Here is a 22,341-nt window from a genome sequence, read left to right on the forward strand (position 1 = left end):
CGATCACTCCGCGACTTCCGCGCCTCCTCGATGTCGCGGATACGCGAAAATCCCCCGGCGACTTCTCTAGACTTCGAAAATAGACGTTTGCTCGCGCGGCTCACAGATGCGTCTTGTAACGGGCTCGTCCGGTTTGTTTGCTCGGCGACGGAAAGGGAGGAAAGCCGCAACAAGACGATCGCTTCGGCCGTTTTACTTCACCCGCTTTCGCGATCCTCGATAATGGACATCCTCCTTCGAGGTCTTTTGTGCCGGGGCCATTGCCTCCCGAAACTCCGGCGTTTCTCCTCCGCGCGCTCTTTCATTTGCTCTCCCGCTCGTTCTCCTTATTGTCTCGCGTTACACGGCCCGGGTCCGCGGGATTCAATATTTACGGAGCTTTCACGTGGACCATTCCACCTCGTTCGCCAGCCCTCCTCTCTATCCCTCTCTCGTTCCCGCAGGAATTCTCTCCGGTTATTGTGTCGTGCGTCCGCGATATTGAACCTCACGCAAATTATATCGTACTTTTCCGCATCCACACGCTCGCAGCCGATACATCCCACTTCCGGTCGCGCTTTGTTCGACGCGCGACAGCTGTCACGGTCGATCGTGTTGCATTCACTCGGCGATCCCGAATACCTTCCACGCGCGCTTGTCCGCTCGTGATTCGGCCGAAATTTTCGGCGCGAATACGCCAAAGGTAATATTATATCGCGCGGATGCCTCTGCGGAACGGAAGCGTCGACGGAAGCGTAATATTATCTCGTTTAAAACCGGGACTCCCCGCGTCCGCGTCGCGCGGCTCCCGCGGGTTGTAATTATTTTACACTTAAGCCCTCGCCGCGGATGTGGAGACTTATATTTCGTAATTATGCCCTTTTCCGCGGGAGAACAAATAAAAATTTGTTCCGCGCGGTTAGCGCTGAAAAATAAGAGGAAGTATAGCGGCGAGCGCAGAATAATTGTTTTTTTTTTTTTTAAATCCCTAAGAGTTCTCTGGGCTTCACCTTTCTTTTTTTTTTTTACATCAACGTAACAACAGCGTGGATAATATTTAAAAGCGAAGCGAAAAGAGGGACTTAAGCTACTCCACACGTTTCTCTGCCCACCTGCGCGAAAAGGCAGAGAGGTCGCGGGAGAGGGGAAGAGCGTTTAGATCCCCTTGAAGATTAACTCTTTTCAACGCTCGTGTACGATAACGTCGCCTTACACTGCCAAACGCGATAAGACTCGTAATTGAAACGACATATCACGCGTTCTCCGCGGCTTTATCTCAATTCCTGCTCGCGTTCCCCGGCGACTCGTGTTACCGAACCGCCCTCGGGGAGGACAACTCCCCGGCCCGGTCTCTATCGACGGATCGGGTTCTTGACGGCGTTCGCCGCGTCCGTTTCTTTCGACGTTGCTTTCGACGCCCGCCGGTTTCCGCGTCGTCGGCTTCGTCGACGCATAACTATGGCACGCGGTGCGTTGATAATAATTAGGCGACGCCGCCGGCGAAAATAGAATTCTCAGCGACCGCGACCGACGTGTGCCGGCCGGCCGGCCGCGCGGAACGACGTTACGATGTCCCATAATTCTGCGACCTGCCGCCCGCGAACATTCTGACGGGCCGCATTAATAACGCTTTGACTTTGGAGCCCTCCTTCCTCCCCCCTGCGACGGCACGCATACATTATCCAGGATGCGGAGCGCATCGAATCGATGCTGTCCAATGCGCGAGTGCTCCGCTCGCGTGGATCTCGCGCGGACTCGTTTGATAACGGATAACGGCGACGCGAACGAAATTTTCTAGCGGCCGTACGGAGGAATTCCTTCCACATGGTTGATCGGAGCTGCGTGGCATTTTGCGCGGAAAAAGCGGTAGAAACGCGAACGAAAGAAGAGCCGATATAGCCGGGGCCGCCGAGTGAGGCGAGCGTCCGTTTACAATCGTCCCGTTATTTGATCGCCTATTATTTATTATTTACCGCGAAACGAAGCGCGGCCCCCGCATATCGAGTGAACAATGTCAATTAATCGTGTACCATTTACATTCATTACCGCGCGTCGTGTGTGCAGCCGCTCGACGAGGCGCGCGATTGCTTTATTGACCGTCGGAGAGAGAGTCTCGCGGCGCGATAAATAATTTCTTGTATTTGTAGCACATTCAGCAACGTCGCTGGCACAATGAGAGTAATGTTAACAATAGCGAAACGTCAGCTGGGCTGTTACAATCAATTCCGCTGGCGATCTTTCGCGCTCGCGGCCGCGGCAATTCGCACGTGCAGACCGGCCGATAGCCCGGATGAAATTACAGACGTGACTTCCTCCCGTGGACCTTTCAGCATTTTTACTTCTCGCCCGTCAGTTGTCTCGTCGCGCCGCGCCGTTCCTCCTTGAAATTTCGAGCGAACGCTTCTCGTCGTTTATCCTCGACGGACTCCGAAAATGTATCTCGCATTCTGTTTTCAGGGCGACGCTGGGCCGCATATGCATGAAGCTCGTGATCGTGATGGGCATCACCTGGGTGGCCGACGTCGTCTCATGGGCCGTCGGCGGGCCGCAGTACATCTGGTACTTCACCGATCTGATAAACGCCTTCCAGGGTGTGCTAATCTTCGCGGTGGTGGGCTGCCAGCCGCAGGTGCGGGCGGCGCTCAAGAGATTCTTCAGCAGGAACCCGCAAACCAACGCCGGCAGGCAGGGTAACGGCCACAGCACGACCAGCCACGGGATGCCCAGTATGGGCGACAGCGTGACGCAGAATCCGAGCACCAAAACCGCGCCCTTGGAAACCATCTGTTAAAAAACGTTCGCCGTCTTCGATACTCGCTGGTGCACGAGAAGGCATCGCGGTGGTCGGTTATCGCGAAAGTCGAGCGCACTCGGTTGCCAATGAGCGCGACGAGGGCAATCCGACTCGAATCGCGATCGGGGCCACCGTGAGAGGAGATCGAACTCCGCGACTGCAATTCGGTTCCCGCTGCGGGCACGAGAAGCGAAAGGGTATCGGTCGTAAGGGATCTCTTGGAGATCCATGAGATTGTTCATTATTGAGCCGGCAGTTACACTTTACCCGAAGACCTATTCGCTGTCGTAAATTAATACCGTTTCTCTTAAGCGTTTTATTTTTACTTACTTAGTTTTTACTTAGTTATTTATTTTACTTTTTAAGAACGAAATATCGTTAACAAATTTCGCGCAGGGTGTAATTCGCTGTATAAAAACGTCGACCCGTGGTGTGATATTTCCTTTCGCAGGATCGATTCGGTAAGAGGTCCCTTGTTAGGTTTATCGACTCGGAAAGGCCGATAGACCTCGCTGAAAATGTGGTTCTTGTTGACATTTCCCAGACAATACGCGAGTTCGAGAGTGGAAAATGTCTGGAGAATCACCCGAAATTGTTTAGGTCGCCTTCCGAACGCAGCTCAGGTACGCTTTGTACTTTCTCTGGTTGCACGAGCTCTCGCGATAGCGCAATTTCGCGCACCAGTATAGAGAAATAATTTACACTCTCTTTTCCATCTAGCCGTAAATTTTTCAACGAAAATTCGAATTTCCGCTAGAAGAAAAGAAACGTCCGTTTAAACGCGTACAAAGTAGCTCGTGTAACTTCGTCTACTGCGATGGAACAGCCATTAACGTCGCGTCGCAACTTCTATTGAGCGAAACGTAATCGAGAAATCAACAAGCGCGTGTACGACTCCTTGAAATCTCGATAGCGCAGCTTCCGGACCGTTTTCGTTCGCCCGGGAGCGTTCGCCGCCAACAATCTATCAGATTGCGCGAAGCGGGCGGCGAACGCGGTCCGTCCCGGTCAATCTGAGAGTTGAACACACTCGCGCCGACAAAGATAGATCGCGAAATCTCGCTGGCGAAAGAACGGGAACGCTAATTGTCCGTTCCTGTTTTGGTACTGCCGGACTTACCACCGCGCGATCCATCTTCCCTGACACAAGCAATTACTCGCCGCGCACAATTAACAGGAACTCTTTGCTACGATATTTCGAACTCGCATTTTAGAGCATTTTTGTGCCGGTCTTTTTTCTTTTTTTTTTCTTCTTTTTATTTCATTTTTTTTTTCTATTTTATATGCGGTGTACATATCATCAGAAGCTGACGTGAGAATTTAATAATCCGGACGTCGTTTTACTCCGAAATTTTTCAATCGCGATATTTTAGTCCGAATTCGACGCTTTCGCACTCGAGGCACTTCGGCTGGTAAGACATTGTACAGATGTCTGTAAACGTTCAACGTATCTATCGCGAGCGCGACGTGAGAAGAAGTGCAGAGCGTTCGACGGGGCGGGTGTTAATCCGGGCAGCGCAAATGTTTAAAAGGCACGTGCCTGTTTCGATCTTCTCTGCCTTTTAATTTCTTGCACCGGAGAGGATTTACCCGGCACCCGTGACAAAGCCCATTCGAGGGGATTTTCGGGAAGCGAGCTGTCGCTCGAAATTGCCGACGCAACGGATCCGTTACCATCGTAGAAGCGAATAGGAAGCGACACGCGGGGCGCACTTGGTCGTCGAATCGATAGTCTTGAAAAGGAAAAAAAAAAAAAAAAAAATTGTTTTTTAATTTTTAATCCGTCGGAAAAAAGTGGGGCGAGCTCACTTTCAATCGGCGGATTAGGAACGCCGAGAGCGTGTCTTCGTGCGAACCTGTTCGGACGCGCGTCGTTCATAAATCAGAATTTGTAATGGCTCTACGCCGCTAAAACAGACAATGACGCGTACTCTCCGAGCCTCGGGAGCGGGCAGAAACAATGCGTGATTTATGATCGAGGCGAGTTAATACTCCTTTTCTTTTCCCCAGCGGACAACGATATTCATTGATATTAATAATATCGGGTCGCGACGAGCGGCAAGTATCTCCCTCCCTCCCCCTCCCCCCGCCCGAGATTAATCACTTTTAACAATGGAGAGCGCGTCGTAGCTGCTACCGCGCGGCGTTTTGCGTTCTAATCTAAAAATTCTAAAACGACACCGCCGCAAGCGCGATTTTTCGCCGGCCAGTCTTTGACGAGATAACGATTTCAACGATTCGTTACGACTGTTCCGTATAATCCTAATATAATCCCTGCTATTTATTAAGTATTTCGAGATTTTTACGGGTAGTCTTTCGACTGAAACGAACAGGAAAGTGTCGCGCTACGTCCATCGCGACGCGGTGAAGTATTAACGCATTAACGCTCAACGAGACCAGTTTCTTTGAGCCTAATGATATATGAATAACTGTGCTCTCTCGAGATACGAGTCGAAAACGAAGCTGCGAATAGCCTCGCCTCACTTCGCTTTCGTTACGTCTCGTGTTATCAAAGGGTGATCGAGGGTTCGTCGCGAATTTCCTTCCGAGTCCTCCTTCCTTCGTTTATTCATCGGATGTTATCGAATTTAGGAGCAATCGTTTTTCCGTTTCTCTTAGCATAAATCTGCATCGACGTCGTTAACCGGGTCCGGCCGGGGCGGCATTAAACATGCAACATCGTGGCTGCCGAGGCCACAATTTATCGTTGATCAGCCCGAACGGTCCTGTTTCGGTTTGAAGCACGTGGAAAAAAAAAAAAGGGAGCTCCGCCGCGCGTACAGCATGTAAAAACCTTCCGCACGCAATTCGCGTACGCGCAATTTGTCGGCGTGTGCGCTGTTCCGCGCGTGACGATCCGTTTGTGCGATCGTTTGAGTGTAGATCAATCCCTTTTTACGCAACGTTCCTCCGTCCGGTGATTTTTCTGAAAAGCAGTCGAACGTCGACGTAAACCCGGCCGTTTGGAAATCGCATTTTTTTGCTCAACACCGTAAATGCGAAAATGGAAATTATTTATTTATTACATCGTATTTCCGCGCGATGAGCATATCTTCTCTAGTTGCAAGCGAGCATGCATATTTCACCGCAAAACGGGAAAATATTTTCTTTTCTCTGAGGAAGACTTGGGGGAGGGAAAAATTTGCTTCGACTTTGCAAACAGCGACAATTCAATATTCCCCGCGTTATAAATGCTCTTCGTTGAGTTTTACTTCCGCGGGGGTAGCCGAGACAGATCGAGGAAGGACTTCGCGGAAGGGAATTTTAGAGGAACGCCCGCGAAGCCCTATATATGTATACTTAGAGGTACCGTAATCGAATATACGTGACTAATCAGGAAGTACTAACCGCGCAACTGCCACTAAAGAAATGTTCCCTTTTTCTTAGTATTATGAAAGTATTATGACTTTACGTAGTCGCTCGATAGAGTACAACGAATCGCGAACCGTCGGCCTCCGCTTTACGATTTTTCGAGTGATTCTAACGCGATGAGGCCGCGTTCTCTTTGCCGGGGGCAACGATCCGCGCTCGATCCGGGCGTTGCGAATTCTGGTTCTTTCTCTCGGAGGCAAAGCGGGACGCGGATCTCGCGCCGGAGGTCACGATCGCAAGGCGGCACGTAAACCGCACGTGCGTAGGTCAAGGCATACAATCGACGTCAACTCGTGACAATACACACTAGGAATTCAATGCCTTCTGAAATGCCTTCCAAACGCGGCGTTCGGCACGCTGAAATGTGTATTACAAAAAGAAGCCCAGACGAAGCTCTGGACCGCTTCCTCGGGTTCGAATCTTCAGCCGCGATAAACAGGTGCGACTCTTTTTTAACGCACCGTATTCATTTGCTTTTCTTTTCCCTCCTTTTTCTTTTCTTTTTCTTTTAATTTCTTTTTTTTTTTTTTTATTGAAACAGAAACAAGAGAAAGTATCGCATTAATAAGAGAACGCCCCGACTTCTTATTTTTATCTTTTTCTTTTATTTGCTCTCTCGCCGTGTAATCTTTAATATTTAACGAGACATGCGATAAGTAAAAGAAAGCCATCCTTACTTATCGTGAATCGACGTTCGCATTCGAAGCAATAACAATTGGGAATGCAACTTTCAGTTTCGTTCATTGCGTTTTACATATCCGGTTGAACGTATCATCCGCGCAAAGAGTATATTCGGGGTCGTTTTGCATCGTTATCAAAACGTAGCGTTTCGTTTCGCGACGCGATGCGTGGCGTAAAACAGCAGCGGCGCTTTTTAATCGCACGAAATTGTGATTTCTGATCAGAAACCGATATACTTAGAGATAGGGACTAACTGTAAGTTTCACGTACGTAGAATTAAAAATGAAACCTCGCTCGAGTAATCGAGCCCCGAACATACGAACGTTTGTTTCATGGCAAAATTTTAGAGGTAGAGATTAGGAGATTCGGTTTGTATTTAAGAAGAGACTGAAACGCGTCCCTGTTAGCCGTCGAGATCTACCTGGGATCGCCTGATCCTCCGAATGAGAGACATTTACATTTCGATACGGAATAGATGAGCCTTTGCTGTTGATTAGTATTTCTAAAAAAATTAAATTATTCCCGCAATTATCTTTCATACAAAATTTATTTAATTTTCAAAAGGCGGGTATTAAATCGCAGCTGAAAATTGTTCTGTAATGAGGACAAATCTGCTTGTCTGTTTTTGAATATCTTTCAAATTACTCGCGAACAGAGAATCAGACCGTCCCGGAAGATCTCGTTAGTTTCCTCCCCCTTTTCGTATACGACCGCGATGTAACGTCGCGGCTTTCTTTCTTGCGACCTTTGTATAAAAGGAAGCCGACGCGGTTGATTGATAAACCGTCTCGCGAGGAATTGATCCTCCCCAATTTTACGTCGGGAAAGAACGAGAGATTGAAACCTTGTCAACTGTTTGTTAGATTGTGTGCATTTGTCGCGATTGTGCGTGTGTGAATGTGAAAATGCGTGTGTAGTTTAGCGACGAGCATCAGCGTTGCTAGGAAAAAAAAAAAAGAAAAAAAAAAAAAAGAAAGAAAGAAATATTAACTATCATCTCGACTAGTTATGATCGAGAAAATGGTAGGGTATGTCACCGTACACAACGATTTAAAAAGTACTGCCACGAGTGGAGTCACTCCTCTCTTATGTCGCGTCCGACACGCAATAATTTAAGGAACTGCTATTTATCGATTTGTAAAAGCGTGTATTCATAAGCAAAAGTCAGTGTCACACGGCGGCATTCGTAGCTTATCACCTGTCGTCACACATTCTTGTAGATAACATCGTCTCTGGTGAGAAATAATTGCTTGGATATTGATTTCGGCTCGACGTCGATTACACATCTCCTCGGCCAGTATTTCTCACCAGATTATCATTATTATTATTGCACTGTATTATTATCACGCTACTGATACCATCGTTATTTTCTTATTGTTATTATTATTAATATTATTGACGTCACTGGCATCGCTTTTTTTTTTTTTATCCCGAGCGATAGTGTTTCAGAAAAAGTATGAAATATGATAACCGACGACGAAGGGAGTAGCCTTAAGGTAATTTATTTACGGTAGTTTGTTGGCGTTAAAGGTTTAGACACACAGCAACACGTACACGTAGCCTGCTAGCATTAAGAGATTGTCAACTTTGGATTTCTCACGGCTCCGGTCTTTCGTGCGATCGAGACTCGAAGCAACAAGTACCGTTGACCAGTGCTTACTTTCGATGTAAATCAATTTTAATCCCGATTTAAATTATTATTACATTTTTAGGATTTTAATTTGGATAAGATTGTAAGTTTCACACCGGGATTAAAGTCGATCTACATGGATAAAAGCGAGCATAAGTCGGCGTGAAATGTATCGCGAGCCAAGAAGTATAAAAAAAAAAGACTGCACACAAATGTGTTCTGTTAAATTCGACATTGTAGCATTGTTTTATAATTTGCACTAAGAAAGAAATCAAATATGTAATGAGAAAGTAATAAATCCACAATGATGTGGTTATATTAATTAGCGGATAATTATTATTTCGTCGTGGCGGTTCTGTAATAGTAAATACCGACAATCATACATCATCGTGCGTACATCGGACTCGTTTTAATTTGCAAAACAAATGTCGAATTTAACATGGGCGTATTTTTACGGCGTATACCCAACTCGAGCGGAAGCAGACCTGCTCGACGTTTTGATACTCTCTTTTTACATTTCGCATTCAGCACAAGATTTTACTGCCATGGAATAAAAGAAAAAAAAAAAAAAAATATAGAAAGAAAAAATAGCGTCGCGCTTGTGCGTCGTAAATACGAATTTAATAATCGACTGATATTCGCAAGTAAAAAATTTTGTTATTAAAAAGAAAAAAAAAAATTGTACGTGCAAAAATAATTTTTTGAGAAAACGGAGGCTATACAACGTAGACAATAGTGTTAATAAGTCTTGCGTATTTCAGCGATAACATGATTAATTGTAGAATATATATAGATATTATTATTAATATATATATATATATATATATATAGAGCGAGCGAAGAAACATTTATACAAATGATCGTGTCGTCACCGATCGAACACCATTCCTATACAATGTATTGTAACAGTATTTGCTATTATATTAACAATAATACACAAAATAAAACCCAGTAGTACAAAATTGCATTGCATTTACTGACTTTTGTTCTCAAATTTAATAATTGTTAAAAAATAAAACGACCGTAAAAGTTTAATTTCATATACATATATATATATTATACAGTATAAGATAAACCCAATATCAGAGATATAAATTATTTGAAATAGATGCAGAAGATAAAAATATAGAACGTGAAATGCTTATTTTGCATATTGCATTTAAAACTTATTTCAGAAATTATTTTATATTTTTTTTTGAATGACTTCATTACCTAGGGTCTATCTTAAGCGCTTTTTTTGATACATAATTAATCAAAGTACTAACCTTTAAACACCACATGGATTACGGAAACAGATCTATACCGTAAAACTAATATCACTCTTGTCGACTCGTATTACTTTTGCTACCTTTTTACTTGCGGAATGTCCGAAGTCCCGAACCTCTCGAACTACGTCCACATATTGAAGACTGTGGCGATTCGTAGCGGATTTCGTCAGAATTATAATCGTGAAAATGACCAGTGGTACAAAATCCATTGGTAAGTCGTCTGATTTATCAGAAGTGTACATAAACCAAACTAGTTTAGTTTCAACTAAAGCCCGTTACGAGCCGCCACCGTTTTTACCTCACAGGTGAGCTTTCGCGTTCGATTGTAGTGTTCTCACGAGCTCGACTGCTCGACGTCGAAAACGGAGCGTGGCTTACGTGACCGGCGAGCCAGGATTATGCGGTCGCATGCGTTTTCTCGGCTTTCGCGGGCTCGCATCGTCGACGTCGATCGCGCGCGTGTACTCGCCGCTCGTTGCCATGCTTAATCGTGATCGGCCGATCAACTCGCGTGTCTGCCGCGCGTATCACGTGACCGCGGTTTACAAACGGCCGTTGTGACAAGCTGGCTCGAGCTCGCGCGCGCGCGAGACCTCGTAAGCACGCATACACGCGGCGCACGTACGTGGGAATCGTGGAATTCACACGCAAGAGAAGAAAGGGCCGAAGGGACGCCTCCGGAACGGTCGACGCGGTTCTTTAAAACACGGTGCCGTAAATGCCCGCGCGCACCTGCGCTTGTACGCGTGTGTGTGGCCCGTGCGTACTCCTGGATGTGTGTAACATTACCGTTTTCTGGAGATGTCACGTTCGAGAGACCGCCTTCGCCGCCGGATTTACTTGCACTGGATCGAGGAAGAAGTAGTTCGTCGATATCTTAATTAGGTTCGGCCCTTTCTCGATCATAATACATGCTTGCGAGCCTAGGACCGTGAACTGGTAAGAGATAAACCACGGGACGTGTTTGTTGTATAGCGGTCGCGGTTTGCCAGTCTTCAGATTGTTTAATTAAACGTAAAGGTGTATTTTATATGACTGAGAAGCTAACTCTCGTCTAATATCGATTTATATCTTTGTCTTTAGATCTTACTACATTCCACTGTAATTATCTGTACATTCATAAACATGAATGACAATATGGATAGTAATTTTATAGGACGTTATCTGCATAGTTTAGGAATATGAAGAGTAGCGACCAGAAAGAGGGATCCGGCGATAAAAAGAAATATGTTTTTTTCTCGGACCCAGATGTTATTGCTAAACGTGCAGAGACCTCTGCTGTTGTGAGTAATTTTTTTCTTTATCTTTTTACTTACGGCAAGTACAATTGTCCTTATGAATTTTTTTGTTGCAGGCAGCACAGATTACTCGAGAACTTGAGGCGCAACAGAAGATTTTCAAAGAACAATCAGGCGACGCACGAGTGCCTGCAATAAAAAGTTTAGAAAATTTGCTATCTTATTATCCTGTACAGCCATATCCCTTTACATTTATAAGCGCAGTGAAACAAAAACTCGCTTTAGAAGACATTGGCACCAAAGCACATGACTTAAGCTCCCAAACAAGGAACAGCCTAACTTCTTCAATATTAAAAACGGCTAGTGCACAGAGTCAAATTGTTCAAAAAATGGATTACATCAAACCTCTGAAAGTACCTGATTTGAAAATATCTCCGAAAACATTGGACTTTTCTAGCAGGGAAAGTTCTATTTCGAAAGAGCTACCTTTGGCAAAGTCGGAAATAGCTGGAAAGGAATTTGTACACGATAGATCTGACAAAAGTCTAAGAACTGGTGAGAGAGTGCAAAGGAAATTAGATTTCTCCTCAGATGGATCGTCATTTATTAATTGCGAAAGTATAGAACACATAGGAGCATTGAAGGCACCAAATGTCTCCATAGCGTCTAATTTAAGTAAAAAAAAAGAACATGCCAGAGACAACTCTAGAGAAAAAGAAAACCGGTCTAAACGGATGAAAAAGGATGACTCTTTGTGTCCAAAAAGGGACGAATCTGTGCAAGATCAAGTAAAACGCAGTAGAAGTCCGAGACGCGTCTCTAGAAAGGATGTCGGCGACGTGAGCAATGTAAAATTATCGAAGAATGAAAGACCATTTCTTCCTACAAAAAGTAATGAGTTTTCATCCGTAAAATCGAAAGATAAAAACTTGGCAACGTCTACTGCTAAAAAAGATGACAAAAGACAGAGGTCCTTTAACACAGAATCGATGGAACTAATAAAAAACAATCCTCTGGAATCCAAGATACGAATATCTAGCAATGAATCATCAATTTTTCCGGCCTGGAAAGCGTTAGATAAAGTTACACTTAGAGATAATATGAGCGTTTTATCAAGTACTGAAAATAAATCTAAAGACATAAGTCACTATTTTTTAAAACAAAAGTCTGACACAGAAGACTCGAAACATAAATCTGATTCAGATAATAGACAATTAAAGCAAAACAAGTTAAATACTACCTATAAAGAGCAAACAAAAAGAACGTCTGATAAAAATAAAATGCCGATAAGTAAGGGCGAAGATAAACTGCACAGCATTGATTCGAAGCCATCGGAAGATGGCGAGTTTATGTCCGAAACAAATAGTTCCAAGAGTCGTGCGGGTGTTTATTCTACAAATTCTACACAGTCGTTAAAAAGCAAGGATTTTGAAACGACTACGGAAAGCAAACAGAATATTAATTCCGTCAGATCAACTAAAACTTCAGATAATTCTAAATATACAGAACATTCCACGTCACAATCCGCAAGTACAAGCATTAACAAAAATGAGGAGCTGTGTTCTCAAAATATTACAACTAAAGAAACTACTACTAACGATGATTCAAATGATGTAGATGACGGTACACTTCCAGAAGTATTGTTCGATCCTAGGAGAATTTCCATTAGAGAAATGTATTCTCAACCAGAATTTCATAATTTAATGACACCCGACAAAATGAATCTAATATTCAAATCTAAACAACGGAAACACTTAACGCAGAGTAGTGATTCGGAAATAGATGGGAGATGCCCAAAGTACAAGCCGACAGTAAAATCTGAAGAGGAGATGCAATTGGTAGGTACAAACGCATTGTCACATTTTATTTAATTATAATATATTTTTAATAAAGTGAAAGTACATTGGAATTTCAGATACATCCAACCGCTTTGCATATGCAATTTCAGGCAGAACTGCATCTTTACGATTCTTACAACGAGTCTCTTCGACAAGTGATGGATGTTGAAAAGTGTTTGTACAACACTAAATGCGAAATGCAAGAACAGACTCCGCAGAAAATCGACGAAAAAGATAACGAGGAAGAGATCGTGGAAATTGCCGAAGATTGTACAGTTACTACTGCAAATGATAGCAATGATATGGAGAAAAGTACAGATTTTTCCATTATTAATAAAATTACAGTAGTATAAATACATTACACAAATTATTTAAAATATTTTTTACAGAAACTACATGGAATCCAGTTGATTATGTAAAAAAAGACATTGCCGAATCTCGAAAATCGACTGATGAAACGACCTATGGATTTAATTACGGAAAATTTAATAAAGCGGTCAAAGTGGCGGAAGTACAAACACAAACAGTGAACGATATAGCGACTCAAACGGACATGTCCGCAGATGAACGAACCATGCAAAACAGATTGTCAAAAATCCATGAAAAAGCGTACGAATCATTTTCAAGGGAAAATGAAATTCCTCAACTATCTTTAGATTCGGCTGAACAGCTCGAAGATTTAGACCAAATAGAAGAAATATCATTACCTAGCAGAATAAGGACTATGTCGGAGATTAGTTTGCACGAAACTACCTCATCGATAAAAACAGAAACTGGGACCGAGATCAGTATCTCGACTCGAGGTGTAACATGCTCGTTTAATCAATACATAGGTTCAGAAGTAAGTATATTTTATTATACACACAGACACATATAAAGCGCTTATACTTGTAATTAACATGTAACATAAAATATTTTTTTGCACTTTAGATAGCACGACTTTTGAGAGACGAGAATCAACGAAGTTATCAAATCGAAGAATTATTCAAGTTTCGAGAAAAAACGCTAAATGACAAAACAAAAAAATTGGCACAACTAGAAGAGCAAAAACGTGCATTGAAAGATACTGGGCAAGATAGCCGTTCCGTAAAGAAAAAACAGAGAGCTTTGCTTCTAAAACTACAACAAGAGAAGGATGAAATTCAACGGTAAGCGACATTTGTATAACTATTTTATACTTTCGATTTATAATACATTTGTTGTTTGTAGATTAAAATTATTGTACGAGATTACAAGTCAAGAACGAAAGCGTATGTTACAAAAACAAAGGGATATGTTTAATCCACAAATGTCAACCAAGAATATCTTAACGAAATTAAAGAGAACTGCAGATAGTCAATCTCCGAGGAGATTATCGGGTCCAATGAAGGGTTACGATATACGCAGTAATAGTTCCATGAGTTCCCTGATCGATTCAGATAAATCACAGCATGATCGGTCTCAAATTGACACCCGTCTTCAAGCATCCGAGAGCGACGCATCTAAACTTGACTGGTTAAAATCCAATTTATTAATAAGCTTAACCGAAGAAAATAATACTTCTGCGGCAAGACTCGACGAGAGCAAAGAAGAAGAAAAAAGTCCTATGCAGTTGCAAAAGAAAAAAGATATATCGAAATACGAGATACGGTCTCGAAAGTATGAAGAAAAAATGCCTAGGGCCGATATTTTGCGGCAAAAGCAAAATCAACTGGATATGGAGTCCAAATTAATGGGACCTCTGCAGGGCCATCCCATGAAAATAAATATTCGACTCTTAGAAAATCAAGATCAAATTAGATTGTCGCAGTCGCCGAGACAAGAAGTAGATGCACCGATACCTGATCATATAAAATCTGAATCTGACACATTAGTGGAAGAATTATCTAAGAAATCAAGAACGTCGCAAGTAACAGATCCTTCCATACAAACCGCGACAATTGCAAAAGAGAAAGATTTAACTTCTAACGCTGTAACAGCCAATAGTGAATCTATAGAAGAAGAAATAACTCAAGTTTCAAAGACACAGTCACAAACTTCTGAAATATCGCAGACGAATATAAGTAAGAATTCTAAAAAGATTGATAAATCGACTACGAGCGACAGAGACATATCTAAAAAGTTACAACATAATGTTGATTCGAAAACCAGCTCCAAACGTAAAAATTCCAAATATCAGAAAACGAAATCGTCCTCCAGTATATCAACTGAGAATATATTACGGTCCAAATCAAGCTCTCATATATCAGAAGAGCTTATTAAGCATCACGATAAACGAACAAAAATGGAAAACGAATTGCCTTTGTTGTATAATAGCAAAGAAAGTTTGATTTTGGGTGAATTAGATCTTGACGAGAATCAAACTTCGTTTCAAGCATTTGTTAAACATTCGAAAACCAAAGATAAAAATTCGAAGTTGTTAAGCGAAATGGCAAACGAGAATAAAGAGAATGGGTCCGCTCCAACTTCAAGCAGAAAATTTGAGAACGGTCGAAGTCTTTCCAGGACCGAGCAGGATATTCAAAACACGTCCATGTCTCAAATTAGCACTTTCGCGGTTTCTCATCACAGTTCTGAAGAGAGCGAGAAAAATCTTTCGAGATCAATAGTCGTTAGGTCGGAAGACAGAAAATTTGAACAGTAAGTACACATATATTCATTTATAACGTTATTCCTTTTTGCTTTAATAATTGCAAACGTTCGGACTATGCTGTGCAATACGACACGCGTGTGCTCTACTAATAAAATCCTGACTCGCTAAAATTGTACGCTGGGAAATCTAATAATAAACCTGTGTGCATCTCCACGCCACATCAAGCGAAACATTGTAAAAATAGATTCTCTGCAGAAGCAATCCGCATAACGTGCATGTGCGTATTTTCTGAAGTTCTACATTTTCTTTCATTCTCTTTAGAATTTTGAATGCACGAGAAACGGCACTTGCATCGCGCAGAAACTGCGTTGAAGACTGGATGGCGTGGCACGCAAGATTAAGAGCAGAAGAGGACCGTGTTACTCGTATGGAGCAAGCAGCATTTAAACTCGTTGCAGCAGCGTCTAACGTTTTGTGTCAGCAAGGAGGGGGTAACATAAATGCATTTATATACGTATATTAAAAAATCAGTGAACATATATTAATAATGTGTGATGTGTCCTTTAAATTAAATTAAGCTGTATTTTATACGAGCTCCAAAAATATCTGTGAATATCGTTGTGCCAAATTGTTGTTATAATATTAAATTAATGTAGTTTTTTGCATAATTTCAAACTCTGATCACGATCAGAGAGACTATGTTCTTTTATAGATACCACTGTGTCATCCGATACGAGCGACGTCGAAGGAAGAATAGGACTTCTTACTGAAAAATTAGCGGAACGACGTCTCGAAATGGCGCGTCTAAAGAAAGAAGCGAAAAAACAAGCGAAGAAACAACTACGTGCTTTGGAAGCAAATTTGCTGAATCAAATTAAGGTAAGTTAACACACGGATAATTATTTTAATTATTATTAATTATATTATTATTTGTGTGCTGTATATTATATGATTATATTTTTTTTTATACTGGGTAGAAATATGACACGACCATCCATGAAATGCGTAAAAAGTTGGAATCGAAGAAAGCTATTAAAGAAACTGATAAGTTGGCTATAGAACCAAGATCGTTAGCCGACTTTAAAGTACCTGAAATACCTCTTAAAAGAATACAGGATATCTACAAGAGCAGTGATTTATTGAGATCTAGATCGGAATCGGATCTTTTATTAACGAAAAATCAACAAAAAGATTTACCGAAAGTCCTAACGTCTGTTACATATGATAAGTATGAGAAAGAGAGCCCTCAAAAATTTATAAAATCCGCAGATGTCAAGGGTGTAAAAGTATTAAAAGGCACTACGGATAATGATCGAACCATTTTTGACGACTATACATTGACAGAAGTGTACGATAAAATTCAGACAGTTCCTTCGGTATCATCAATTTCCAACGATGCACATTCTGAAAAATATGTTCTTTCTACTGAAAGACAAATAGGAGAATCTACTACTGCTGACGTCAAACAAGTTAAAACAGATCCTACAGTACAATCAGAATTGGAAGTGCAAACAATATCGGATGCAAGGTTTGAAGACCATAGTACTGTTAACACTGAATCCGCAGATGAAACTCTAATTGCTAGTGGCGAGCAATCTCAATTAAAAACTTCCACAATTCTGTCCGAGATTCCAGAAATGACAAATGTTGAATATTCCAAGTCTATTTCAATTAAATCCGAGTGTTCTCCGAAAAATGTTGCACGTGTTACCGATTCTAGTATACTTACTTATTCGAAAAAGTTAGACTTTTTGCAGTTAAATAACAAGAATTTAAGCGAAGACATAAGTTCTATTGAGAAAGACATTAAGGCACTTTCAGAGATAATGTCACGCCTAAGTAACGAATCAAATGAGAAATCCAGAGTAGATAATGATGAAAAGAATACATCGCAGGATATTTCAGAAATAATATCTAAATCAGTTTTTAGTGAACAAATAATTGATATTGAAAATGAAGAACAGGTAGCAGTGTTATCGAAGAAAATAGTTGATATCGAATCGCTTTCCAGATCAGTAAACAATAAAAAATCAGAATCATCCAATACTTTCAGTCATAATGAATACGTATCGGACAAAACGAGTAGTGAAATATCGGCGATGATTCCAAAAGATGCTTCTACGATCTCCAATTTGCCTCAAGAAATTGATTACGAAGCCAAAAGCAGAGAGATGATGAATGAAATAGAGAAATCTGTACTATCGCAACACAATAAGATTACAAGTGAGGATAATCAATCGTCAATATTAAATCCTGAAAACGACGAAATGTTAAATGATTTGGTTTCCGAGCTTGATATAAAATCAATATCCGAAATTCTTTCAAAAGTTTCAGAAAGTAAAAAAAGTCTTGATCTTACGAAAGACACAACATCTCAGATTATCGCTGATTCGGAGAAAAATAAAATCAAACAAAGCGATTTAAGTGAAGTGATATTTGAGAAGGATCTTATACAAGCTGGAGCGAAAGAACCGCATTCCATGAAACATTTAAGTACAACATCAATGCAGTCTCCAATTATTGCTGGTCACCGTCCAAAAGGAATCACATCGCAAGATGATTCACGAAGTACGCGTAGCTCAATTTCAAGTCATCACAGCTTACACCATCTCGTCGACAAAAATTCTAAATCACCGAGAGGTATTCTTGAGACGGAAACTAAAATTGATCCTTTTAATAATGCGGCGAAGGATCTCGATGATGTTATTCATGCAGATAGTACCATAAAATCAATGACATCTGCATCTCGTACAGACAAAAATCGATCGCGTACAATTATAGCGGAAAATATTTCTCAGGATAAAGATGACTGGACGACGTCCGATTCGTTTGAAATACCGCAAGATGAGATTAGCATCGGAGCGTGTGAACTCGAGAATTTAAAAAATTCAGACTTGGACGATACTTCAATTAATCTCTCGGAAAAGAATAAATCACACGTCCATGACGTGACAAATCAAGAGACTGAAAGTAAATTAATGAGCCCAACTGATATGTCGATCTTTCTTCCTAAAGGAGAATCTACCAACGTCGTAGTGGAAGACATTAAATTTAACAACATGTTAGAACAATCTCACGTACTTAAAAGTAACGACGAACTTGACGACGTATTAGATATAATTGCTAGAGAAAATGATGAAGAAAAAGATATTTCTGAAAACGAAAAATCTGATAATGTAATCTCTGATTCCATGGCCGAATTATTGGACAGGGTTAAGGATGTCGAAAGCGACGAAAAAATTGTGAATAGCTATTTTAAAGGACTCTTATGTGATATAGATATCAGTATAGATAATCAAAGTGAAGCAGTTTTAAAGGCCTCAAAATTAAATAACGAACTGCAAAGTGAAACAAACGTAGAAGATAAAAGCGAAAGTAATGTAAGTTTTGTGAGTATTTGCAAAGATAACGAAGTTAATGATCGTGAGCAAATAATAGATACTTCGTTACAAGCCGTTGACCATAAATCAGCCATAAATGCAAATTTAAATATGGAAATCTATAAGGATCAAGGCCCATACGAAGAAATATCGAAAGTACAAGAAGTTATAATAACGGAACTGAATTCAAGTAGCGCTGAGGATAACGTGCTATCTGAACTCGAAATTGATGTCAAAATTGAGCTGCCAGAAGAAGAAGATGAATCTGTCACATGCAATGTAAATGAGAACAAGAGTAAATGCGCTGTGAAAGAAAACGAAGGCGCACCAGTGCCGATTGAGATACAGGAATGCTTGGAATCGATCTCGGAACAAGATAGTTCGGATGGCGAACAGCTGGATAATTTAGTGGAAGTTGCTGTGAGCGGATTAGATACTGTAGAAAGGATTGTTGTATCGCCATGTGATTCTCCTAAGTCAGTGATGGACGAAGCGGCGTCTACGACTATTAAACAAGCTAAGAAAGAGACGACGAACATAGCAGCAAACGCACAAGTAGCTGAAAACATTAACAAAACGTTTGACGTTCTGAAAGATCCGGAGTACGAGGATATATCTGAGGAAAGTCTTGAGGTGTCTGAAATTCTAGATAAAGATGAACTTCCGAAATCGAAGAGGCCCGCTAACTTGCCCGAGAGGTATCAAACCACCCAGAAATCGGAGGACGTACTGAGAATACTGGACGAAATCTCGCAGAAGTCGTCCTTTGATTCTGCAAGCAATTCGCAAAACAACGAAAAGAGTGCTCGAAGCGCGTCGAGCGCAACCGAGGAAATCAGCGAGGCCTTAGGCGCAGAGGTTTCTGCGGAGGACGATGGCTCGTCTTTTGAGATGAATAAACCGAGAAAACTCGAGGAAGAGCATTACGAAGTGGATGAAGCAACCAAGAATCGGTTCTTAGAAGAAGTGAAATCGCAAGATAGATCGGTGGATGCTAACAATGTGGACGTTTTGTCCGAAAGGAAAGTTCCTCTCGATGAGGAGGACAAATCCTCTCGGATACTTTACGAACTGCGCAAGAGAGTTTCGCAGCTACAGGAACAGAACGGCTCGTCTGAATCTAGCGAGGCCGGCGATACTCCAAAGGGCGTGTCCGAGATTGAGATGGACTCGCCGAGAGATTTCAATGATTCGAGGCTGGACATTGACATTTTGGACGACGATCTCCTGAGCGGCAGTAAAGCGACGAGCCAGGGTATCGACATGGAGGCCAATTTCCACTCCACATCCTTCAAGGACATTGAGAATATGATTTACGAGTTAAAAGGTACTTTCATTATCCTATTTTTATTTTAATTGAAGCAATATATTATTATATATAAAATTAAAAATACAGTAGATAATATACGAAGTCACAACTAAATTCTGCTATATATTAATAAGCTCTATATTTAATGTATGAATCAGAGTATCGATCCTATATTATAGTATTCAACCATCCGACTGTACATACTTTTTCAAACTTGAAACATTATGTGTGTCATAAAATTTATATAAATATTGTAACCCAGTCGACATTTAATATCGAATGGATGTCTGGTCTCGTGTGCAGAATAATTTAATCGTGGTGCAAAGATATATCGTTGCTGAAAGATGCTATTCGAGCGATTAACTTTCAAGAATCGAATAACATATTTCAAAGCAAGCCTACCTGTATATGTTCAGAGATAGTAATTTTTTTTTTTTTTTTTTTTAACAAATTACTGTTGTCATTCTCGACCGAAATCATGCGATGCAATTTTATATGTGGGCTGACCATCTCAGAGACACTCGATACATACACATCTCGATCTAAACATATATAGTACAGAAACACCTTTTGTTTTTTATAATGGCTGTGTGCTCTCCTGTGCAAAAGCATTGCCTGGTATAGCCGTGTGTTGTTTATTTTCAGACAAATAGCAAAGTCGAGATTATATTTGTCTAAAGGTAATACACGAAGCTACGAATGATACGAACATTGACTTGTTTTATCTTTGTACAAATCAGTGTCGCATGAAATGCTTGATCCTCTCATTACTGACCCGTATACGCACAAAAAAAAAAAAAAAAAAAAACGGCCTGTAAATATAATGCATCACACACAATTATTCATCGATTATTATCTACCTTTCTCTTTCCTTCAAACCTGTCAGGAGAGGTTTACTATTGTATACAGGTGTTATATGGTATGTCCAGCCTTGTCACAGCTTTGTACTTTTTCTCATATATATACGTATGTATGTGTATATATATATGAAAGTGCATTGCAAATGCATTAACATATACATATATATGCATTAGAACTTTTTTTTTTTTTTATATACTGTATATCTTAATTTTTTACCCGTTCCTTTTCCTTAGAGCACTTTTAATTTAAATATATAAATTGTGGACCCCCGATGTAATGTTACGGCTCGTGTTGCTTTACCCAAGAAACTTATCTCTGCCTGCTTGTTATATTTATCGATATGTACATTTTTCGTTTACTCCGTACAGCTTCGCTGGCGCAACCTGGTCAGGACATCGCCGAGTTCAAAGCTAAACTGCTCCGAATCGAACAGTTGCAGATCGAGTTGGAGGTACGTGTCTCATGTTTGATTCTGTCAATTGCATGCATAAAAATTTGATCCATATGTTCATAATTATTTTTTAGATCAAGAAGTTAGAAGCGGAGGAAGAGTCTTACTACGTTCGAGAAATACCAAACAAGCCGCCACCTCCGTATACTCCGCCTGGAGATGGCCGATTGTCGACTTCGCTTGGCTCACCTTCGTTGGTCGCCGCTGTCATTCCGTCGAATGTTGAAGAGCTAACGTCGTTCACCGAGAAAGCCACTACCCTGATATACAACGCCAAGCTTGCCGGCGAGGATGTCGCGAGTCTGGAAACGCCTTCCGAGATCTACGAACTGAACAAGGACAAAGGTGAAAAGAGAGATAGGAGGATATACAACACATTCCTCTTCGATCTCTGTAAAGAAACCATCGTAGAAGTCTACCGGTCGGAGTATGAAAAACCCGGTCCGAGTTGGACTAAGCCAAACGTGAAGATAAAGCCCACAGTAAAGATCCCGAAGAACGTCGAAGAGCTGATCGAGTACGTCAACAAGGAAGTCGCCACGCTATTCGGTTTTAAGACGAAATTACAGCGCGAAAACATGGTGATGCGTTGGAGCCGGAAGCGCAGAGACAGAGTCGACGAGTTGCTAGCGAGAGAAGCTCAGGCCGAAGAGGACGAATGGACGAAATTTCATCACGACGAACTGGCGGTAAAAAATGGACTTACAGTAGCTATATTAGATACTCTCGTAATGGAAACGGCGAGCGTGATGAAAATAGCGTATGGTAAAAAAAGGAGACTGATGGCGTAACGGTTGTTAAATTTTCGCAACTGAATAGAGGCACTATTTTGCAATTCATTGTTAATTGAAACGAGCAAAAGCGAAAAATATCCTCTCAGTCAATGTTTCCTCAGGACTGCGTTTCGGATACCGCGTTATTATCATTCGCACTTTTTGTCCACTAGTATTTTAAGTGTAACATATAGG

The 22,341-nt window shown here is 41.4% G+C and overlaps 2 protein-coding genes across 7 annotated transcripts in view; both read left to right on the top strand.

Moving 5' to 3' along the window:
- The window catches only part of Mthl1 (methuselah-like 1), a 114,480-nt gene extending 105,062 nt beyond the window's left edge, over positions 1-9,418 (top strand). The window contains exon 7 of the mRNA XM_070667176.1: positions 2,437-9,418. Within this exon, the coding sequence (XP_070523277.1) occupies positions 2,437-2,770 (334 nt within the window). The 3' untranslated portion in view covers positions 2,771-9,418. The remainder of the gene's footprint in view (positions 1-2,436) is intronic.
- A 654-nt stretch (positions 9,419-10,072) lies between these two features.
- LOC139108469 (uro-adherence factor A) lies at positions 10,073-22,292 on the top strand. 6 transcript variants are annotated; one of them, XM_070666808.1, is made up of 12 exons: positions 10,073-10,663; positions 10,808-11,007; positions 11,079-12,800; positions 12,878-13,112; positions 13,190-13,641; positions 13,731-13,948; positions 14,010-15,419; positions 15,694-15,863; positions 16,085-16,251; positions 16,350-20,079; positions 21,291-21,373; positions 21,448-22,292. In XM_070666808.1, the coding sequence occupies exons 2-12, from the start codon at positions 10,906-10,908 to the stop codon at positions 22,162-22,164; spliced, it is 9,006 nt and encodes a 3,001-aa protein (XP_070522909.1). In that variant the 5' UTR covers positions 10,073-10,663; positions 10,808-10,905; the 3' UTR covers positions 22,165-22,292. The 6 variants fall into 6 exon arrangements, with proteins under 6 accessions (XP_070522909.1, XP_070522910.1, XP_070522907.1 ...); XM_070666809.1 differs by having other exon boundaries at positions 12,911-13,112; positions 16,064-16,251; XM_070666806.1 differs by having other exon boundaries at positions 10,074-10,663; positions 16,064-16,251.
- Positions 22,293-22,341: the final 49 nt, after the last annotated feature.

This window comes from Cardiocondyla obscurior, linkage group LG15 (assembly GCF_019399895.1).
Source record: "Cardiocondyla obscurior isolate alpha-2009 linkage group LG15, Cobs3.1, whole genome shotgun sequence".
Classification (NCBI taxonomy): Eukaryota; Metazoa; Arthropoda; class Insecta; order Hymenoptera; family Formicidae; genus Cardiocondyla; species Cardiocondyla obscurior.